Source organism: Lissotriton helveticus, chromosome 5_1 (assembly GCF_964261635.1).
Source record: "Lissotriton helveticus chromosome 5_1, aLisHel1.1, whole genome shotgun sequence".
NCBI classification, from domain to species: domain Eukaryota; kingdom Metazoa; phylum Chordata; class Amphibia; order Caudata; family Salamandridae; genus Lissotriton; species Lissotriton helveticus.
Genome location: NC_136065.1, coordinates 468568614 through 468589826, shown reverse-complemented (window position 1 = coordinate 468589826; position 21213 = coordinate 468568614). Strand labels below are relative to the sequence as shown.

General features: G+C 49.3%; 1 protein-coding gene across 1 annotated transcript in view; it reads left to right on the top strand.

Annotated features, from left to right (window-relative positions):
* The window catches only part of ADAM8 (ADAM metallopeptidase domain 8), a 161372-nt gene that overhangs the window by 28179 nt on the left and 111980 nt on the right, over positions 1–21213 (top strand). Inside the window, exon 4 of the mRNA XM_078640406.1 lies at positions 1729–1807. Coding sequence (XP_078496532.1) covers positions 1729–1807 — 79 coding nt within the window. The remainder of the gene's footprint in view (positions 1–1728; positions 1808–21213) is intronic.

The window sequence follows — 21213 nt, the reverse complement described above, 5'->3', positions numbered from 1 at the left end:
CACTCAGCACCACAGAATCACTCAGCACCCCTCAATGCCACAACACAACTCAACGCCACAGCGTCACTCAATGCCACAGCATCACTCAACACCACAGCACCACTCAACGCCACAGCACCACTCAACGCCACAGCACCACTCAACGCCACAGCACCACTCAATGCCACAGCACCACTCAACACCACAGCACCACTCAACGCCACAGCACCATTCAATGCCACAGCATCACTCAACACCACAGCATCACTCAGCACAACAGCATCATTCAGCACCACAGAATCACTCAGTGCCACAGAATGCCACAGCACCCCTCAATGCCACAACACCACTCAACGCCACAGCACCACTCAACGCCACAGCACCACTCAACGCACAGCATCCCTCAACACCACAGCATCACTCAAAGCCACAGCATCACTCAACGTCACAGCATCACTCGACGTCACATCATCACTCAACGTCACAGCATCACTCAATACCACCGCATCACTCAATGCCACAGCATCACTCAATGCCACAGCATCACTCAGAACCACTCAATGCCACAGCACCACTGAATGCCACAGCATCACTCAGCACCACTCAATGCCACAGCATCACTCAGCACCACTGAAGGCCACAGCATCACTCAGCACCACTTAAGGCCACAGCATCACTCAGCACCACTGAAGGCCACAGCATCACTCAGCACCACTGAACGCCACAGCATCACTCTGTGCAATCATTCAACAACAACTGGTTCTAATATGTTCTCTCAATGTTTCAAGCTTTATTACAAATGTCACAAAAAGATGTTAATATTTCACTTCTGTTCTTGGATTTTCATCACAATAAAATACACTAAACATAATCTTCCCAAAAGTTATTTACAAAAGTTTAAGCTATTGCCAATATAAATAACAAGAACTTTTATTTAAGTATTAATTATTAAAAAAAATAAAAGCCATTGTTATTTGTAATATTAATACATCTAAGTCATGTAAATACAACACATATTGCATTGCAAATGCTATAGGTGTCACGTTTGCGAAAGTTAAAACTATTGGCATTGTAAATGACAAAGCTATTAATATCGCTAGTTTCAAAACCAACACATAAATAAAATATTTGTCATTTACAATACCAATAGCTCAAACTTTCATAATGCGAGACCTATTGCATTGCAAATGCTTGTTTCCTATTTCTATGTGTGCTGCATTCTGCCCCAGGGCTGGGAAGAGCTCAGGGATATGTCATATTGTTGTAAATATGACGTATCCTTTAGTTCCAAAAGTAACGCGGTGCAGCCAGTTGGCTTGCAGCACCGCACTGCGTTACTTCATTGTAAATATGACCCTCTAAATTAAGGCTCACCAGAGGCTGAGAACTGCAAACATGCTCTTCCAGTGTTTAAAAGGGTGTTTAATCAAAACATGCGCCATCTTTAAGAGGGCACCTCCAGATCTCAGTCAGTGCACAAGGAATCCCAAACGCTGACTCCATGTCCCTACCATCAAGCCTGGGAGCTGGGCTGGGATTCTCACACGGGTTTTCAGCTGATGGGTAAATTGGCAGGGTGAAGGGGGAAGCAGGGAGGAAGGGATGGTAACATATAAAGATGCTATTTTGTACTATCAACAATGCAGATCTTACATGGATGAACAGAAACCAGGCTCACAAGTGTTAGAGAATGGGACAGTGCCTGTTGTCTGCGGGGTCTCTAACTACTATCCTTCGCATCTGTTGTAGGGGACTGCTGGGGAAGAACTACACTGAATTCTACTACTCGGAGAACGGTACCGAGGTGAGGGAGCAGCCGGAGATGAAGGTAAGCGATGGGCGGTCCCCCCAAGAGGAGCGGCATTTCAGTGCTTCCCGTGGAGGTGGTACGCTGAGGCCCACAAGCCTGTAGTATAGGGCAGGATTGTATGTGGTGCCAAAGAGTATTGGGGCCTTGAACCATAAATACTGGGGTGAGCTCAGCTTGGTGCCAGTGAGTAGGGAGGACTCACACTTTCATAAAGGGGGAGGAGCCCAACTTGGTGTCATTGAGTACACAGCCCATGACGCGTTTGTAGGGAATGGATGGAAGTGAGCTTCAGGTGAGTTCCGCAGGGTGTCAGTGTGGGGAGATTGAAGCTGTGATACTAGGAGAATATCAGTTTGACATTAGTGAGCGCGGGCCCCATGAGGCTGTAGCACTTAAAGCTGAGCTTCGGTTCAACGACTCTGGGATCCATGATAGCTTATCACTGTAGAGAGACGCGCTTGGTGTCGGTGAGTAGCGGGCCCATGAAGGTGTAGTACTTGGAAATACTCAGGTTGGTGTCAGTGACTTAGGAGTCAATGAGGCTGTGGTGCTGGAGTGAGCTCAGATTGGTAGTCAGTGAGTGTGGGGTCCCTGAGGAAGCCATACTAGATAGAGCTCATGCCGTGAGTCGGTCCGTAAAGTGGGAAACAATGAGATGTAAACTCAGGAAGGCTGAGTTCGGTCTCAGTGGTTGTGGAGCCTGTGAGGTTGGCGGGCGGGGAGCCTGTACTGTCTTGTCAGTTGATGTGGAACCTGTAAGGGTGCAGTGCTGTAGAGCCTATAGTAGCATCAGCGTGCGTGGAGCCCATTGTGTTAATGGACTGTAGAGCATTGTGTGGCGTTACTGAGTGTAGCGCCCATGAGGCTGTAGAGCTGGAAACCTTAGTGTGATTTCAGTGAGACCCCAGTCAGATGCAGTATCAAGGGTTCCATGGCATCCTGCTTGCATTACTGGGGGTGAGAACTAGGGAGTGAGGGCTAGAGAGTGATATGTTGGGTTATGGTGTGATACAGGTGATGACGTCGAGTGATTGTGCGCGAGGCACAGAGACAGATGAGGCTAGAGTGAGGAGATTGAAACAGTGAGTTGGAGATGATGCAGTAAGCCTGACTGGATGGACTAATAGGTATGGGCTTGGAGGGATGGAATAAGAGTGATGAGATGAGAGGGAACAGTAATGGGCTGGGAGGGATGGGTTAAGGGCGATGGGCTCGTAGTGATAGGCCAAGAGTGATGGGCTGGGAGGAATGGGCTACGAGTGATGTAAGAGTGATGGGCTGTGAGGGATGGAGTGAGAGTGATGAGATGGGAGGGATGGGCCAAGAGTGAGGAGCTGAGAAGGATGAGCTAAGGGCGATGGGCTGCGAGGGATGGATTAAGAGTGATGAGATGGGAGGGATGGGCTAAGAGTGATGGGCCAAAAGTAAAGGGCTACGAGTGATGTAATAGTGATGGGCTGGGAGGGATGGAGTAAGAGTGACGAGATGGGAGGGATGGGTCAAGAGTAATGGGCTTGGAGTAATGGGCGCCGAGCGATGTAATAGTGATGGGTCGGGAGGGATGAATTGAGAGTGATGGGCCAAGAGTGATGGGCTGGGAAGGAGGAGTTGGAGGTGATGTCATAGGCCTGTGAAGATGGACAGGGATGGATCAGAATAGTAGTTTTGCAGCGTGAATCTTTCTGGATTCACTATGCTGTGCATTATTCCGCGGTCTTGTGGTTGGGTCCGGATTCGTAGTCTTTTCTTTGTTTTTTTTTTTTTTTTCTCTTTGCCCAGGTGGGCGTCGGCGTCACACCCCCTTTGGGTGTATTTCCGGTGACGTCGGCATGCTTCCTGCGGAAGCTCCCACTCTTGGGCGCCATCTTCAGATTCTTTTTTTCCGCGGTCGGGTCTGGATCGTTCCCGTTTGGGCTCCAGACATTTTTGGAGAAAGAAGAAAGAAAATACAGAAAAGACGAGGAGAAGTCATCTGAAGACTCCAGGGGACTTCACCGACGAAAGACAAGCAAAGATAAGGCGTTTTCCATCCAGATCTTCGACGACCGTCGACGAACACGCGACCAGAGAGGCCCTGGACGCTCGAGGATGGACAACACGCCGTTCAAGTTCTGCTGTAACTGCCACCACAAGTACGCGCAGAAGGACCAGCACCCGGTATGCAACCTTTGCCTACCGGTGGACCACGAAAGCGGAGACTGCAACGCCTGTTCCGCCTTCACCCCGAAGACCCTTCGTGTGAGAGAGAGGCAGAGGGTAGCACACGCCGCCCTGCAGGGGAAGGCCCCGACCCCGTCGCTCTACGAGCTGGGGATGTCCTCCGAGGAAGAAGACAACGCTGCCGCCGAAGACGACAGCTACACGGTCGTAGAGACCGATTACACGAAGACTTCTGACAAGGTAGGAGACTCTTCGGCCCCCAAGAACCCGAGAGACTCTGAGTCTCGAAAAATCGAGGGCAAGACCCCGAAAGCGCCGACGCCAAAAAAGGCGGCGTCCGCGACTACTCCCAGGCCCAGCGGATCCTCAGAGAAGGAGTCCCCGGCGCCGAGAGCTGCTGATCAGCAGAAGACGTCGAAAATCGTCCCCGAAAAGGATCGATCGACGAGGGAGAAAGACCCGAAACTGTCGACGACGACCGGAGACCCGATATCCGGTTCGACGTCGAAAACTTCGACTCCGAGAGGCACGGCGACGAGCCATCCGTCGAAGAGAGCGGCGGAACCATCCGACGCGGAACACGCGGCCGAGATGGAAAAGAAAAGAAGGCGCCTCGAGGCAGAAATGGAGAACTTCATGCAGCGGAAAAAAGATTTCGACGCAAGGATGAAGGCCTTCACGATCCCTCACAAGACCAAGCCACCAGTGCTGGAGGCGGTCGAGGAGGAAGAAGAAGAGGTCGCCGAAGTCACCGAGCAAGACCAGGACGTCGAGGTGTTCGACGACCAGGAGGAGTACGAGAATCCCCACGAGAGCTACAGCTATGGGGAGGAAGATGAGGGCAGGACAGACACAGAGTCGGCGCCCTATGACCTTCAGGAGGTAGATTACATCGATGTCGACACCGACAGCCCGGAGGAGGTGGTCGACACCTACCCCTCGAGGCCCTCGCCGCCGGACGACATCGGGGCCTACAACGCGGTGATACAATCTGCCGCAGCAGCTTTCAAGCTCAAGCTCGACGAAGAGAAGCAGAAAGCAGACTTCCTTCTGGAAACATTGCTCCCAACACAAACGAGGAGCCAGTTCCTCCCGATGCTCGAGAGCGTCTTGGCTCAGGGGAAGGAAGCTTTCAGGGAGCCCGCAACATGCAAGGCAGTAACTCCCAGAACTGAGAAGAAGTACAAGCATGCCGCAAAGGACCCGGCCTACATTCAGGGCACGGTCTCCGCAGACTCCATTATCACGGCCACAGCAAGGAGGAGGGCTAACGTACCCACTACCTCGGGCCCGCCACCGGATAAAGAGAGCAAAAGGATGGATCTGGTGGGCAGAAGGATCGAACGGAATGCCGCGACCCACTGGCGCATGGCTAATTCCAACGCCCTGGTAAACAGACACATGTACCAAATCATGGAGGGACTGGGGCAGTTGGTGAAGGACTTGCCCCAGGATGCCAAGCAGAAAGCCGAAAAGCTAATTGAAGAGGGGAAGAATGCTGCAAATTCTTGCCTTAAGACGGCCCTGGATGGGGCAGACACCGCCAGCAGGCTCATGATGATGGGCGTCACGGAAAGGAGACACGCCTGGCTCAGGATATCCGGTTTCAAACCGGAGGTGCAACACAGCATCCTGAACACACCATTCAACGGCAGTACGCTTTTCGGACAAACAGTTGATGAGCAACTCAGCCAACTTAAGAAGGATAACGAAACAGCAAGATCCATGGGAGCATTGCAGTTCAGAGGGAACAAGAGGGGCACCCCGTCACGGAGGCCCGGCGGAAGAGGCGGAAACCAGCCAGGTACATCACACCAGGCTTTCCAGCAAACGCACCAGGCAGACTCGCAGGGTCAGCAGGGCCATCAGAAACAGCCCTGGCAGTACCAACAAAGAGGCCAGTCCTTTCGAGGGAGAAATGGACGGGGACAAAATAGAAGAGGGGGCCAGCAGCCCACCTCCAAGTGACTTCAAAAAAATCCGTGTGCCCACCCACAAAAAAGATCCCAGGGGGCAGCACGTACAGATGGGTCAAGACAAACTAGACACCTACGACCACAGGACACCAGTGGGAGGAAGATTAAGATTCCACCTCCAGGAGTGGAGAGGAATCACATCAGACAAATGGATCCTCAACATTATCCAATTCGGATACTGCATAGAGTTGGAGGCGAGGCCAACAAACAGAAAACCAAGAAGAAAGCCGCTAGCAAGCAAGCAGCTGCAGTGCCTTCAGGAAGAAGCAAAAGAACTCCTGCAGAAGCAGGCCATAGAAAGGGTACCCTTCAAGGAAAGAAACACAGGAGTATACTCAACATACTTCCTGGTACCAAAAGTAGACGAGACAATGAGGCCCATTCTCGATTTACGGTTCGTGAACAAATTCATAAGAACGCAAAAATTCAAAATGACCTCCCTGCAAGAGGTGCTCCCACAGTTGCAGACCGGGGACTTCATGGTCACTATAGACCTCAAAGACGCATACCTGCACATCCCAATGAACAGGAAGCACAAGCACATGCTCAGGTTCACCGTCGGAGAAAGCCACTACCAGTTCACGACACTGGCCTTCGGTCTAAAATCGGCACCAAGAGTTTTCACAAAGTGCCTCGCAGCAGTCGCAGCGCACCTAAGAAGGCAGGGAATACATGTATACCCTTACCTGGACGACTGGCTGGTGAAAGCAAACTCATACCAGAAATGCAAGCTGCACGCACATACAGTGACCAGCACGCTCATAAACCTGGGGTTCTCCATCCATTGGAAGAAATCATCAATGGAGCCGGAACAAGTGAAGATCTTCCTGGGAGCACAGATCAACACCTTACAGGGCAAGGTGTTCCCCAGCGAGAAGAGGGCGAGGGCGCTGGTGAAGGAAACTCGCCTCTACCGGAAGGGACAAGCTCGGACAGTGAGGACGGCGAGCAAGATCATGGGGATGATGGCATCATGCATCCACCTGGTACCGAATGTACGACTCCACATGAGACCCATTCAAGAATGGCTACAGGAGCAATGGTCACAAGCTACAGGCAGTTGGGAGGATCTAGTGGTTGTAACGCACGCAGTGCAGAAGGAGATGACATGGTGGACCATGGAGAACATAGCAAGGGGAAAGCCTCTAACGCCCCCAACGCCAACAGTGACCATCACCACAGACGCATCCCTGAAGGGATGGGGCGCTCACATGGAGGAGCTCAAGGTGAGGGGACTGTGGACACCGACGGATGCCACAAAGCACATCAATTACTTAGAATTGAAGACAATCTTCCTTGCACTGAAGGCCTTTCAAACAAGACTGTACAAGCACAGGGTATTGATACAAACAGACAACACCACTGCGATGTTCTACATCAACAAGCAGGGGGGCACACAGTCCGCACCGCTTTCAACGCTGGCGCAGGAGATATGGAGATGGGCCATCCCTCTCAAGATAGACCTGCTAGCCATACACCTACCAGGGAAGGACAACATACAAGCCGATTGGCTCAGCAGGCAGACATCGGCATCCCACGAGTGGGAGCTCAATGCTCAGGAGACAAGATACCTGTTCGACAGGTGGGGGACACCATCGGTGGACCTGTTTGCCACACGCCAGAATGCAAAATGCCAAAACTTCGCATCCAGGCAGCCCGAGGAGGGGACACTGGGGAATGCCCTATGGATAGATTGGTCAAGGACATTTGCCTACGCCTTTCCCCCGATACCACTGATGCACAGAGTACTGAGCAAGTGCAGAGCGAGCAACATGACACTGATACTGGTCGCACCGCAGTGGGCGAGGCAGACCTGGTACTCGCAGATCATGGAGATGACACAGTGTGCACCCCACAGATTCAGCAGGAGGAAAGATCTACTGTCCATGCAGAACGGAGAGGTACTGCATCCAGAGCCAGAGAGCATGAGCCTAGTAGCGTGGCTCCTGAGGACATAGAGTTCGCACATTTGAGACTACCAGAAAGCACCCTGAGGGTACTTCGGGAGGCACGAAGGCCCAGCACTCGAAAGTGCTACGTTGCGAAATGGAAAAGATTCACAATATGGTGCAGACAGGAAAGACTCCACAATAAGATGAAGAGGGACTCCACAGTGCTAAGGTACCTGACGCACTTACTGGAGAAGAACCTTAGCTCATCCTCGTTAAGAGTTCACTTGGCAGCGATAGTAGCCTACACAAGGGGAGAAACGTGCAGGAGCTTCTTCACATCACAGGTGGTGAAGAGATTCCTAGAAGGAGCGAAAAGGATCGCACCACCCAAGCGGGTGCCGCCACCTGCATGGAACTTGAACACAGTCCTAACGGAACTCATGAAAGAGCCCTTTGAACCACTTCACAAGGCCTCCCTAAAGATGCTAACTATGAAAACAGCCTTCCTGGTTGCGATAACGTCCTTACGCAGAGTAAGCGAGCTTCAAGCGCTGACGCTACAAGAACCATACATACAAATACACAACGATAGAGTTGTGATGAGGACTGACCCACACTTCATGCCGAAGGTGGTATCCAATTTTCACATGAACCAGTCTATACAGATACCGAGTTTTTTCCAAAAACCCACAACCAGCGCAGAGAGAGCTCTGCACACCCTGGACGCCAGAAGGGCAGTCATGCACTACATTGAAAGGACAAAGGGGCACAGGAAAACGAAACAGTTTTTTGTGTCCTTCGCAAACAGCTTCATGGGCAAAGCAGTAACCAAAAGGACCATTGCACGATGGATCGCACAAACAATCCAACTCTGCCACAAACGGGCAGGACAGGAACTGGCTGAGGGGACACGTGCCCACTCCACCAGGAAGAAGGGCGCTACAATAGCCTTCCTGGCTAACACACCCATAGAGGACATATGCCTGGCGGCAACATGGGCTTCGGTGCACACGTTCACGAAGCACTACTGTGTGGACATACAAATGAACAAGGAAGCTCAAGTGGGACAGAAGGTGCTACAGCACATATTCAACACCCAACGCTCATCTTCCACCCAGCCGCCACAGAGATGAGAAACCGCTACAAAATCTATGCACAGCATAGTGAATCCAGAAAGATTCACGCTGCAAAACGAATAGTTTTCTTACCTGTCGGTGTAGTTTTGCAGCTTGAAGATCTTTCTGGATTCACTAGCGAACCCACCCACCTCCGCCAGAAAGATGAGGCTGGAGAGAGAAGAGGTGGTTAACTAAAGAATAGACTTTGAAAATACAAAGCGGTAAATACAAACTAAGAAGAACATTGCCATTACTTCGGAAACGAAAGAAACACGGAAAAAAAGAACCCGAAGATGGCGCCCAAGAGTGGGAGCTTCCGCAGGAAGCATGCCGACGTCACCGGAAATACACCCAAAGGGGGTGTGACGCCGACGCCCACCTGGGCAAAGAGAAAAAAAAAAAAAAAACAAAGAAAAGACTACGAATCCGGACCCAACCACAAGACCGCGGAATAATGCACAGCATAGTGAATCCAGAAAGATCTTCAAGCTGCAAAACTACACCGACAGGTAAGAAAACTATTCGTTTCAGCGAAATCCACTCACCCTTGCCACAGAGATGAATCATCTTCCCTGAGAAGAAAAGATGTCTCATTATCTCTGTTACTTTCGGTAAAGGGAAATTAGCTGCTGCTAATGCAATATTGTGTCGGTTGCTCAGCAACAAAAGAGCGGCTCAATAGTAGTGGAAGGAACAAAAGAGAAGGTATGGAGGAAGGTTGGAGTGAGAGGAGGGATGGAACAGAAGGGGAGGGGGTGGGGAAGGGTGTAAAGGCATAGGGGGAGGCGTGCAGTGAGAAGAGGGGGAAGGAACAGAAGGAAGCTAGGAGCGCTGTGGAATACTGGCACAAGGAAGAAATGACATGTGTCGAAGTGAAATAATGGGGGGAAGAATGAACCGAAGGGAGGAAGAGTTTAAAGAAATAACCAGAAGGAGGGATTGGAAGGGTCCTAGATGAGGTCGGTTTGGTTGCTGGCTGATTAGCCCCGTGGGAATTCTTTTTTAACGGTAAAGTTTATTTCTGTTAGTCCGTGCGAATAGTATTCTAATTTAACTTTATTTCTGTTAGCCTGTGTGAATTGTACTGTTATTTAATTGCTGTTTAGCCTTCGTTGGCAGTCCCCTGCAGTGTCTTCCCGCCATTTCAGCCACAGATCCCGTCTCCCTCCCGCCTCCCAGCCAACCCTTCCATCCTCCCAGGATTACATATAGAGATGCCACTGTTTGGCCGCGTCGCCCGGTTGTATGACGTTACAACGCATACTTTTACAACGCAGGCCTTTACAATGCATTTTTCACATCGCAAAATCCTTTACATCGCATTCCATTATATCGCATGACACGACATCGCATTTTAAGAAACTACCTTTACAACGCATTCCATCGCATACTACCTTTACAACGCATACCATTACATTGTATTTATGGTAAGTATTGGATAGTATAGGGGTAAAAATTACTATTCTAACTCCAGGGGGTGCAAAAGTAGGGTAAGTGTTGGGTAGTGTAGGGGTACAAATTATTATTCTAACTCCAGGGGGTGCAACAGTAGGGTATGTGTTGGACAGTGTAGGGGTAAAAATTACTATTCTAACTCCAGGGGTTGCAACGGTAGTTTAAGTGTTGGATAGTGTAAGGGTACTATGCGTTGTAATGGTATGCATTGTAATGGTGTGCGTTGTAATGACTGCATTGTAATGACATGCGTTGTAATGGTATGCGTTGTAATGGCATGCGATGTAAGGGATGTTGCGATGTAATGACTACGCTGTAATGGTAGTGCGATGTAAAAGTTGCATTGTAAGGTTGTTTCCCCGTCGCCCGCACGCTGAAGGCATGCTAAAGGCAAGCCTGTCTACGCCCGCCCATGCCTGGACCACTCGCAGCACCAGGACCTCTCTACTTCTGCACGCCCACCGCTCCTCTGCCACAGACCTTTGTGCACTAAACTCCAGACAGCACAACTACTGCCTCACATCACCCCGCTCCACAAAGGGACCTTTCTCCTGCATCAGCTGCAAGTTCACCTCAACCCCAGAGCCGAACCCCATAACAATGATCAGCACCTTTCCACCACAAGAAGCCGGAGACCTCCCCCGGACAACTCTCTTGCCTCCTGCTCAACTACATTTTGCTCTGCAAGCACGCCACTGAAATCTGGTACACCATCACCACCCTCACGCCAGACGTGACCTTCATCACAGAAACTTGGCTCACCCTAGAAGCAACTCCAGACACAGCACCTACCCTTGGCTACAAAATGATGCACCGCGACCGCACCAAAAAACCTAGAGGTGGCATCTCCATAATCCACAAGGAGCCAATCACCTGCACCAGCTCCAATGATGAAACCACACCTATGATGCAACATATGAACTTCCGGCACGAAACTGACGACAACACCACCATCAGAGGCACCCTCGCCTACGGACTGCTAGGACCACGGACCAGCCTCAGTAATGCCATCGCTGAATTTATTTCCCTGCTCGCCATTAAATCAGAACTATAAGTCCTCCTGGGAGATCTCAACCTTCCCATAGACGACATTACCATCATCAGCTCCACTGACCTCCTGCAAAGACTGGACAATATCGAACTCAAGCAACTAGTCACAGACCCCACCCACAAAGCAGGCCATACGCTGGACACTATCTTCACATCCAGCAACAGAATCAGATACAGCCACACCTTATAACTCACCTGGTCAGACCAAGACCACTCCATTGTACACTTCACCATCGCCAGACAACTCCTCAAGTAAACCCTCGGCAGACCCCAGCGATCTACAGAACTCTGACCCATCTTGCTACTCACCTTTCCATTCAAAGTGCTGGAGAAGGCCAACAACCTCCAACTCACTAAACACCTGGAAAGAAACAACCTACTCGATCCTTCACAATCAGGTCTCAGTACCAACCACAGCACCGGCACAGCCCTGACCACCACAACAGACGACATTCGCACCCTACTGAACAGAGGAGAATTAGCCACCCTGGTTCTGCTCGACCTCTCCTCCGCCTTCAACTCTGTCTCCCACCACACCCTCATCAACCATCTTCAACACATTGGCATTGTGAACTACGCCCTCAAATGGATGCCATCCTTTCTCATGGGACGCAACCAGAAAGTCAAGATCCCCCCTTTTGCATCACAGGCCAAACACAACATTTGTAGTGTACCTTAAGGATCATCCATCAGATCAACCCTCTTCAACATCTATATGACCCCACTCGTGTACATCGTCAGATCACACAACATAATCATCATTTTCTAGGCCGACGAAACCCAGCTCATCCTATCACTCTCAGCGGACCCCATCTCAACTAAAACCAACTTCCACAACTGCATGAAGAACGTCTCAGTCTGGATGATGGACAACTGCCTCAAGCTCAACACAGACAAGATGGAACTCCTCATCTTCAGCAAGCACACCACCCTATAGAATGACTCCTGGTGGCCATCAGAACGTGGTCCCACCCCACTCCTAAAGACCACGCCCGCAATCTCAGTATCATCCATGACAGCAAACTTTTCATAAAACGCCAAGTCAACTCCGTCTCCTCAGCATGCTTCCACACACTCCGCATGCTCCGAAAGATTTTCAAGTGGTTCCCCACCAACGCCAGGAAAACGATAACACAGGCCCTCGTCACCAGTGGAATGGACTTTGGCAAACCTTTATATGCCAGCACCACTTCTGAACTCATGCAGAGACTACAGCTGATACAGAACTCTGCGACCAGACTAATCCTCAAGCTGCCCAAGAGATCCCACATTACCTAGCACCATAAGGATCTCCACTGGCTCCCAGTCAAGAAGAGATGCCTTTTCAAGCCCCTGACCCACGCCTACAAGGCCCTCCATAACCAAGGACTGGCCTACATGAACTACTACCTGCACTTCCACCAGCGAAACAGGAACCTCGCCCACACAGAGATACAAATATGTGATGCAGCCGTACAGGAGGATGTTCCTTCTCCCACCTCGCCGCCAGAGCCTGGAACGACCTACAACTCCACCTCTGCACTGCACCATCGCTACCCACCTTCAGATAGGGACTCAAGACCTGGCTGTTCAAATGACACCAGCAGTAAGCGCTCTACAAATACGTGATTAATTGATAACCACACCAAATTAAAGAAATTAGAAAGGATGAAAATGGATGGATGGATGGATGGACAGACAGAGGGATGGATGAATTAGTGAGATCCCATGCTGAGAAGCAATGCCAGTTGCGGGATGGACACCAATATTGCTGCTAATCATGACAGAACACTAGCTTCCACCATGGTCAAGGAACCAGAAGCGGTGAGCAGGAAAGTGGCCCTTCTTCCTGGTACTGAGCATTCAGTATGGTCACGCCGAGCTCTGGTCAGCAGTGGACCATACTGGAACTAGAGCATGAGTAGAAATAACAAAGATACTTTCCAGCGGCATGGGTGATGCTCCTCTCTGTCTGACACCTGCTTCCACAAGCTAAAGCAGGAAAGGAGGAGAGGGAGGATGAGGCGGGTGTAGAGCGAGGAAGTAATTAGGCTTAAAAGGGAGTGAAAAAGGAAGGTACTAATGCAAAACAGAAGTGCTAAGAAAAGGAAATAGCTAAGCCACAGAGTCTGATGGGATGAAATGCAGATGGGTGGGGGGGGGGGGTGCTGAGGTGAGAGAAGGATGCAAAGATCAAAGAAGAAGTGAAGATGCAAGGGAGGGAGCAATGGAGAAAGCAATGGAAGGGCAAATGAGCATGGATGTTAACCCCAGGGCTTAAATAGTGGGTGTCCGAAGATGCTTGGCTTTCTCTCAAAAGGACTGCAAAAAGTCCTTGAAAATGTTACAACAAATGAGCTTCTAGGCAATGAGCTAGCTCAATTGAAAATGTTCGCTCTGCTATGCCAGGTATGAAAGTAAAGCTGCATGTGTCAGAAGTGAAACAGCCTAGGATGCTTGGTTTAACATAGGCATGCAAAATGGCTGCAGGCAAGCAACATGTTAATTCAGTTAATCAGTGGCGGCTTGTAGGTAATGGTGGCGGGAGGTTAGAAAGGAAAAAAAAGACTTGTTTGCTCATTGCCACAGCCTCTTCTTCCCCCTTGATATTCTGCTGGCTCCTGGCAGAACCTAAGGTTCCCTAAGCCAATTACGACGCTGCTGTCACCATGACAGTAGCCTTGTGATTGGTCTGAGCACCGTGGTTCGGCACTCAGACGGGTACTGATAGCCTGTGCATGTTCTTCACCAGGGGTGCGCGTTACAGCCAGGGTGGAGAACATGCAAAGTGCGCATGATTGTTTGGCCGGTCCAAGACAGCCGACCAAACCATCATGCGCACTTCATGCAGCGGCAATCACTCCTCCTGCCTCGACTCACAGAAGCCCAGCCTGCCCCTGGCTGGAAGATATTAACCCCTTCCGCGCGGCCGCGATTCCCACCCTGTGCGGCTGCGGAACGGACAGGGCGGGGCCGTGATGAACCCCAGCCGTCATCAGCACACGAGCACCGTGGAGCGTGACGGCTGGGGTTCGTCACCAGCATGGAAGGGGTTTAAAATAAAATAATAATAATAACTCCTGCTATTATCATTTTATTTTTCCTTTTACACTGCTCTGAGAGACAGGAGGAGGAGCCGCCACTGCAGTAAATACAGTGCATATCAACAAAATCGGATGAATTAACAGTGACATAGTGCTCTCTCACAAGCAGGACACATGAAGAGGATGGAAGCTTCACAGGCTCAATTTAATTGGACACTCATCTTGGCATCGTCATCAGATACAGATAATAAAAGCTGTTGGAGAATTTTACAGACCGATGCAGGGCCATGTCTCACCATAAACTGGTAGACTGATGAATGATCAATAAGGGTTGATCTCTCTACAATATAATATTTAATGTAATAATCATTGACCTATACTGAAAATGCATAGAAAATACATTTCATTATAAGCCAGGAAAATAAATGTCATTATAAGCCAGGAAAATACATTTCATTATAAGCCAGGAAAATACATTTCATTATAAGCCAGGATGCTTCCATACATGGGGCCAGATTTACGGAGGCTTGGCGTTGGTTTGCGCTACTTTTATAATTCAGACCTAATACAAAATACTTGTACAAAGCAATGCAAATTGGCGTTGCTTTGTTTCCAAGAAAAAGTAACACAAAAAAGGGCTGCTTTGCATTGCTCTCTCGTCAAGGGGTCCTTCCATGGATAGTAACCCTTAGTTTTTGATGCAAAATCCTATCTACTAACAATAGCAGATAGGGGTTTGCACCAAAAATGAACGCCACTTGAAGGCATGAGTTAAAAAGGAGAAATGCTTTAATTTCTCCTAACTCTTCCCTCGTTGCATGTGTGCTGAAACTGTACAACACACAGCCAAAGTGGAAAACGTTTTAAAGTCATCCGGACCACAGTAATTTGTACTGGAAGGGTACCCGTACATATTTCTGTAGATATGGCACTTTCCTGCTTACTCCCTGTCACGCAACGTAGTACAGCACCTTTGAGGGCAGCGCTGTGCCTGCGTTCCATGACAGTTTTGTAAATCTGGGCCTTGATGTCTCAAATACCTGGGGGCAGATTTACAAAGATTTGATGCAACGCAATGCAACAAGACAATGTGCTGCACCAAATGTAGATTTCGTCGGGATGCAGGCTGTAGCAACATTGCAGTTAAAAGGGTCTGCTTGTTCGAAGTATCCGAAGCCAGAAGAAGTAGCAAAGTGATACAACGTTGCAGGGCAGAAAACTGGGATAATTACACAGTTGCGAAAGACCAATAATCCATCTTGGCTATAGATATTGAACCAAAGATAAAATGGAATAAGAGAAACGGGAGACGTTGTGTACTAACTGAAGAGCACACTTTCATAGATGGTTAAAATGTATGAACTACCACTATTTTGATACAAAGAAAAGATTCTCTACAGCCCCCCATTCCTAACAGCAACCTGATAAATGACAAAGCCCTGAGGAGATACCAGGAACTGGTTTCCTGGCATCCGAAACGTGTCGGCAAATTTAAAGGAGTAACTACTTAGCAATAGCTGGCTCAAAGATTGTTTCATTGATTGATTACACTCCTTTTTCTTTGACTTTGTCCTTTACTTTTTGGAATCAAATGTACATGAATACATAATGTTCTGTTTTGTCTAAAAAGGTATTTTTCGTTGGGATGTATGATGTTAAAAATCTGTTTGATTTAGCGTCTATATGTATTGTTGTTTTTATGTCTGTAAATTGCATTGTATAGTTATGTAAATATATGAATGTACAGTTGTCTTAATCTTTGCAATAATGATCTAACAAAAAGTCTTAAAAAAGAAAATATAAATGAACGGTATGAATAAAAATACCTGGTCAAACTAAAGAAACTATTTTTTGGCCGTCATAAGTAAGACTTTGTATAAAGAAGGGTGGTGTAGGCACCTTGTTTGTTTTCTTGCTTAAAAAGGGTCTAGCCTACCCCCATGCCCCTATGGACCTAACTCCTTAGTTTCACAAAGAACCAAATGTAGAGGGCAGGAATGTGCCACATCTGCTAAGATCGGGCACATTCCTGCTCTAACTCTGCGCTGGTCCACTGAGTGCGATACAAAAGGGGATGATGGACGGAACGTTTGAGCAAATCAAACATTCACCCCCAGTCAACTGATCTGGGTTTAATCCATCACCATTCTTTAGCCCACTCAGCCACCCCATTTCAGACATGGCTATATGCAAATCAGTCTGACCCTTTGCCTCATGGGAAAAGTCCAGCCCGAACTGCCAAGCCATGTCTTCCATGGACCGGAAACAAGCATCCTGGGACCGGTTTCGGATTCATAATCCTCATCAGCCAGGCTATCTTGAATCCAGTGGCCAAGTGAGCAAGGGACTCACGTCTGAGCATACCCTGCCACACATAGGGCGAACAAAGCGATACAAAAGGGGATGATGGACGGAACGTTTGAGCAAATCAAACATTCACCCCCAGTCAACTGATCTGGGTTAAATCCATCACCATTCTTTAGCCCACTCAGCCACCCCATTTCAGACATGGCTATATGCAAATCAGTCTGACCCTTTGCCTCATGGGAAAAGTCCAGCCCGAACTGCCAAGCCATGTCTTCCATGGACCGGAAACAAGCATCCTGGGACCGGTTTCGGATTCATAATCCTCATCAGCCAGGCTATCTTGAATCCAGTGGCCAAGTGAGCAAGGGACTCACGTCTGAGCATACCCTGCCACACATAGGGCGAACAAAGCGATACAAAAGGGGATGATGGACGGAACGTTTGAGCAAATCAAACATTCACCCCCAGTCAACTGATCTGGGTTTAATCCATCACCATTCTTTAGCCCACTCACTGAGTGCAGCATAGCGCTAACGCAGGCACACTTGAGCCATGGTGCAAGGGTGTGTGCATTTCAGGCAGGATTGTTTTTGTGCAGGAAGTGGCACCTTCCTGCACCTAAACAATCCTCTGAGGCCTTTTCCTCTTTCTACTTGTGCCGCAGAATGCAGCACACATAGAAAGATGGAAAAAATGAGGAGAAATTAAGATATTTCCCCTCATTATGCCTCACCTGGGAAGGCACAGCATTTTGACTCATTCCAAGATATACTAATGTACGCAAATCTAGGAATGCGCCAAAAACCATGGGTGGATGCATGGGCACGCCTCATGGAACGCCTTCCCAGCGCAGAGTCCAACAAAGTAGTGACCTGCACTGCCTTGTGCAACTCTTGATTTACTATGCCACGCAGAGCCATGCAAGGTGGCTCTGATTCACGGGCTTGCCTTGCTTGACACAGGGGCAATGCAAGCCCTTTATAGGTGTCTAGATGAAAACTGTGCCCTGTATTTCATTACCTATCTTTGTAAAGTTTCTTCCCCTTTTCTCCTGCACCCCCTGAGCATATTCTGGACCAGCCGCGGCTGGTAGTGGGAGTACCTGCCGGGCAGTGACGTGGGGAGGGGGGGGCATAGTGGGGGGTAGTAATGTATGGATTACAGACCTTAACAGGTAAGTAAACATATAAATAAATAAAACGAATTTCGTTGCGCGCACTGCATCGCATTTGGTGATGCAGTGCAGACAACGAAATTTGTTTTATTTATTTATATGTTTACTTACCTGTTAAGGTCCGTAATCCATACATTACTACCCCCCACCCTGCCCCTCCCCCTCCCCACGTCACCGCCCGGCAGGTACTCCCACTACCGGCCGCGGCTGTTCTGGACCCACCAACTTCTCATGAATTTCACTTTTATTCTAGAGATTCTGTGAGGCTTAACGTCACCTTCCAAGAAAAGGGTTAGGTAATCCCGCACAAAAATGGAAACTCTTGATTTAACCCCTTCGCTGCGGTGGCTATTCCGCCGCAGCGCTAAGGGGGAGGCGGGGCCGCGCGGCGGTCCCGTGCTCGTGATGGAACCGCTCCGTCACGGCCCTCGGGTGAGCTGTGCTTGTGACGGAACGGTTCCGTTACGGCCCCACCGCTCTTTAGAACGTCAGCGCAGGTGCGGAATTCGCACCGCGCAGGCGCGGCGAGAGGGCCGTGACGGAACCATTCCATCACCAGCACAGCCCACCCGAGGCTTGTGACGGAATGGTTCCGTCACGAGCATGGGAGGGGTTAAAAAGATTCTGTTCTCTCTCCTTTTGATAGCACCAATTTTCAGACTTGCAAATTAAAAAAAACACAAGGTTGTTCTTCAAATAAATAAAAACCTAACCAGAATGTTTGGGGTGTCAATGGCCATGATAATTGTGTACAAGTATTATATCGTGAAGAAAGATGTATTAAAGTAGCATGCTGTCCAAAACGTTCTGAACACGAAAAGTAAGACCTCTTTAGAAAAGTAAGACATCTTTGTTAGCTATAATCAGTGAAAAGTGAACATTAAGGCGTACCATAGATATTCAGAGTTAGAGGTAACATTTAAAGTAAGTCCAGTAGAAGGGGCGCAGGCCAGCCTGTAAGCCTTCAGCTTGCCCAGGAGGTAGTCAGGGAGATGTGCATAGAAGGTTCCTCGGTTGGCTTTTTACATTGGTGGCATTTAGAATTTAGTCTCAGAGAACGAGACAGACAGACAGCTGGCGACCAATATGTCTCTGCACGAACAGCCAAGTTTTAATTCAGTATTTCCACCGGCAACTGTCAGCTACTCCCACTCAACCGTCTGGTTTACAAAGAAGTACTCCTCCCCCCCCCCCCCCCCCCCCGAAAATTTCATTCACTCCAGGCCAGCTTTGAGTTTCACCTTACATTAATAAAGAGTAGAATTTTTAAGATTTGGGAATCTGAACTTGGTAATTTAGAAAAAAAAAAGCTAATTAAATTCAAACAATGCCACAAGGACGAAAAGCCTTTTCTACGCCTTATCTTCTAAATCCAATTCCACTGCGTGGCAACCTTGACTGGGCTCCACCAATGATTGATGAAGTCTGATGGCTTTTTACCTTGTAAATCCAATTAGCATTGATAACCCGCTTCCATAACATCTCTGCCCACACAAACCATGGAAGCAAAAGACACACAGTTGATGGGCGGAATGCAGAGCAAGTCAAACAATCACCCCCAGTAAATACATCTGGGTTAAATCCATCGTTCCTTTGCTCACCATGCCACCCCAGTTTAGACCCAGCCTTATGGAAATCAGTCTTAACCCTTGCTACATGTGAACAGTCCAGACTGCACTTCCAAGCCAGGTCCTCCCTGGACCAGAAACAGGCATCCTGGGACCGGTTTCGGGGCATCACCCCTCATCAGCCAGGCTAGCTTGAATCCAGTGGCACATTGAGCCTGGGACCCACGTCTGGGCATGCCCGGCGCACTTAGGGCGAGAAAGCAACAGCCACACAGATGATGGACTGAAAGCAGAGAAAATCAAACATTCACACCCAATCAATAGATCTAGGTTAAATCCATCGTTATTTTGCTCACCAAAAACCCATGGGGCTGGTATTCCAAGCCACATGGAACTCTTGCCATCCAGTGCTCGACTTGTCTACAAGGTGAAGGGCTAGTGAGCAGTCAAGCTCCCAAGTCACAGGGTATACAAGTAACAAGTGTTTGCTAATAAAGTTAGAACCAGGAAGGCAGATTTATGGTTTTGTACCTTTAAGTTGTGATGGGCCTTAAAGGCGCAGCAACAGGTCAAAGGATTTCCACATTTAAATGCGAGCCTCCATTCAAGCTTGGACTCATCTGTCAGCGGACATTGAGTCAGATAGAACCGGTGACCAAAACCACATTCCCTAGAACCTAGAAAGACCGCTGGAAATTCATTTGGTAACTGATTCTACTCTTTGGGGCCTTGAGTGAGTCTTCATGGCAAGACCCCTATAAAGTAAGCCTTGAACCTGTCCGTGCTGCCTAGATAATTTCAGATCAAAACATGAGAATCTAAGCGAAGGGGCGGGCTAGGTGGAGTCATACAAGGTTGCAATCAGCGCCTGCCTGTAGTGCTGTTAACCTTGACCAATGCTGGATGTGATTTTGGATCTAGTGATCTCTGGTTGGTTGGCTTTGAGTGAACAGGATGTCAAGGGTGATCTGTCTTCTCATTGGTTGCTTTTGTAAAGGGAGCTGGGGATGTGGGTCTGGATCACACAAAGTGCAGGAGGAGAGGGGTAGGAATTTGCTTCTATTTCATGCTTTGTTCACAGTTTATTTGCCGCTGGCTATATGGACCCGTCGATAATACTAAGGGGGTCATTATGATGTCGGGTGGATTTCCTCCACCAGGCTGGTGGTGGCTACCGCCAGCCTGGCGGAGGAAATGCGCCCGACATCATCAGCCCAATTCCCCCCCGCCAGATTTGGATGGCGGCAGGGACCGCGGCGGTGTGAAACACCGCCCGCCTGTTTTCCGCCCCGGTCGCCTAGCGGCCGGGGCAGAAAACTAGTAACATGGTGGCGGTGTCTTTTAGACACCGCCCGCCATATTACAATGGGCTTTACACAATGCATTTCCGTGGCGGTAGCATGCGGAGACTCCCTGCGGGGGCCCCTTGCGGGCCCCCTGGGAGTCCGTGGCTTGGGGGGTGCACTTGGGGGGTACCTATGGTACCCCCCCGCATTTCAAAGTGCAACATGGCAGGCACCGCGCGGTGCCTGGCATGTTGCGCTTTGAAAAGCACAACGTGCACTTTTACCATTGCGGCGGGCGGAGAGTCCTGCTCCGCCCGCCGCAATGGTAAACATACAGATGCGCCTGCCTGTGTGGCGGGCGCATCCTAATGCCATTGTCGGGACCCCCGCACTGTTAGCGGGCTTTCCACTTCTC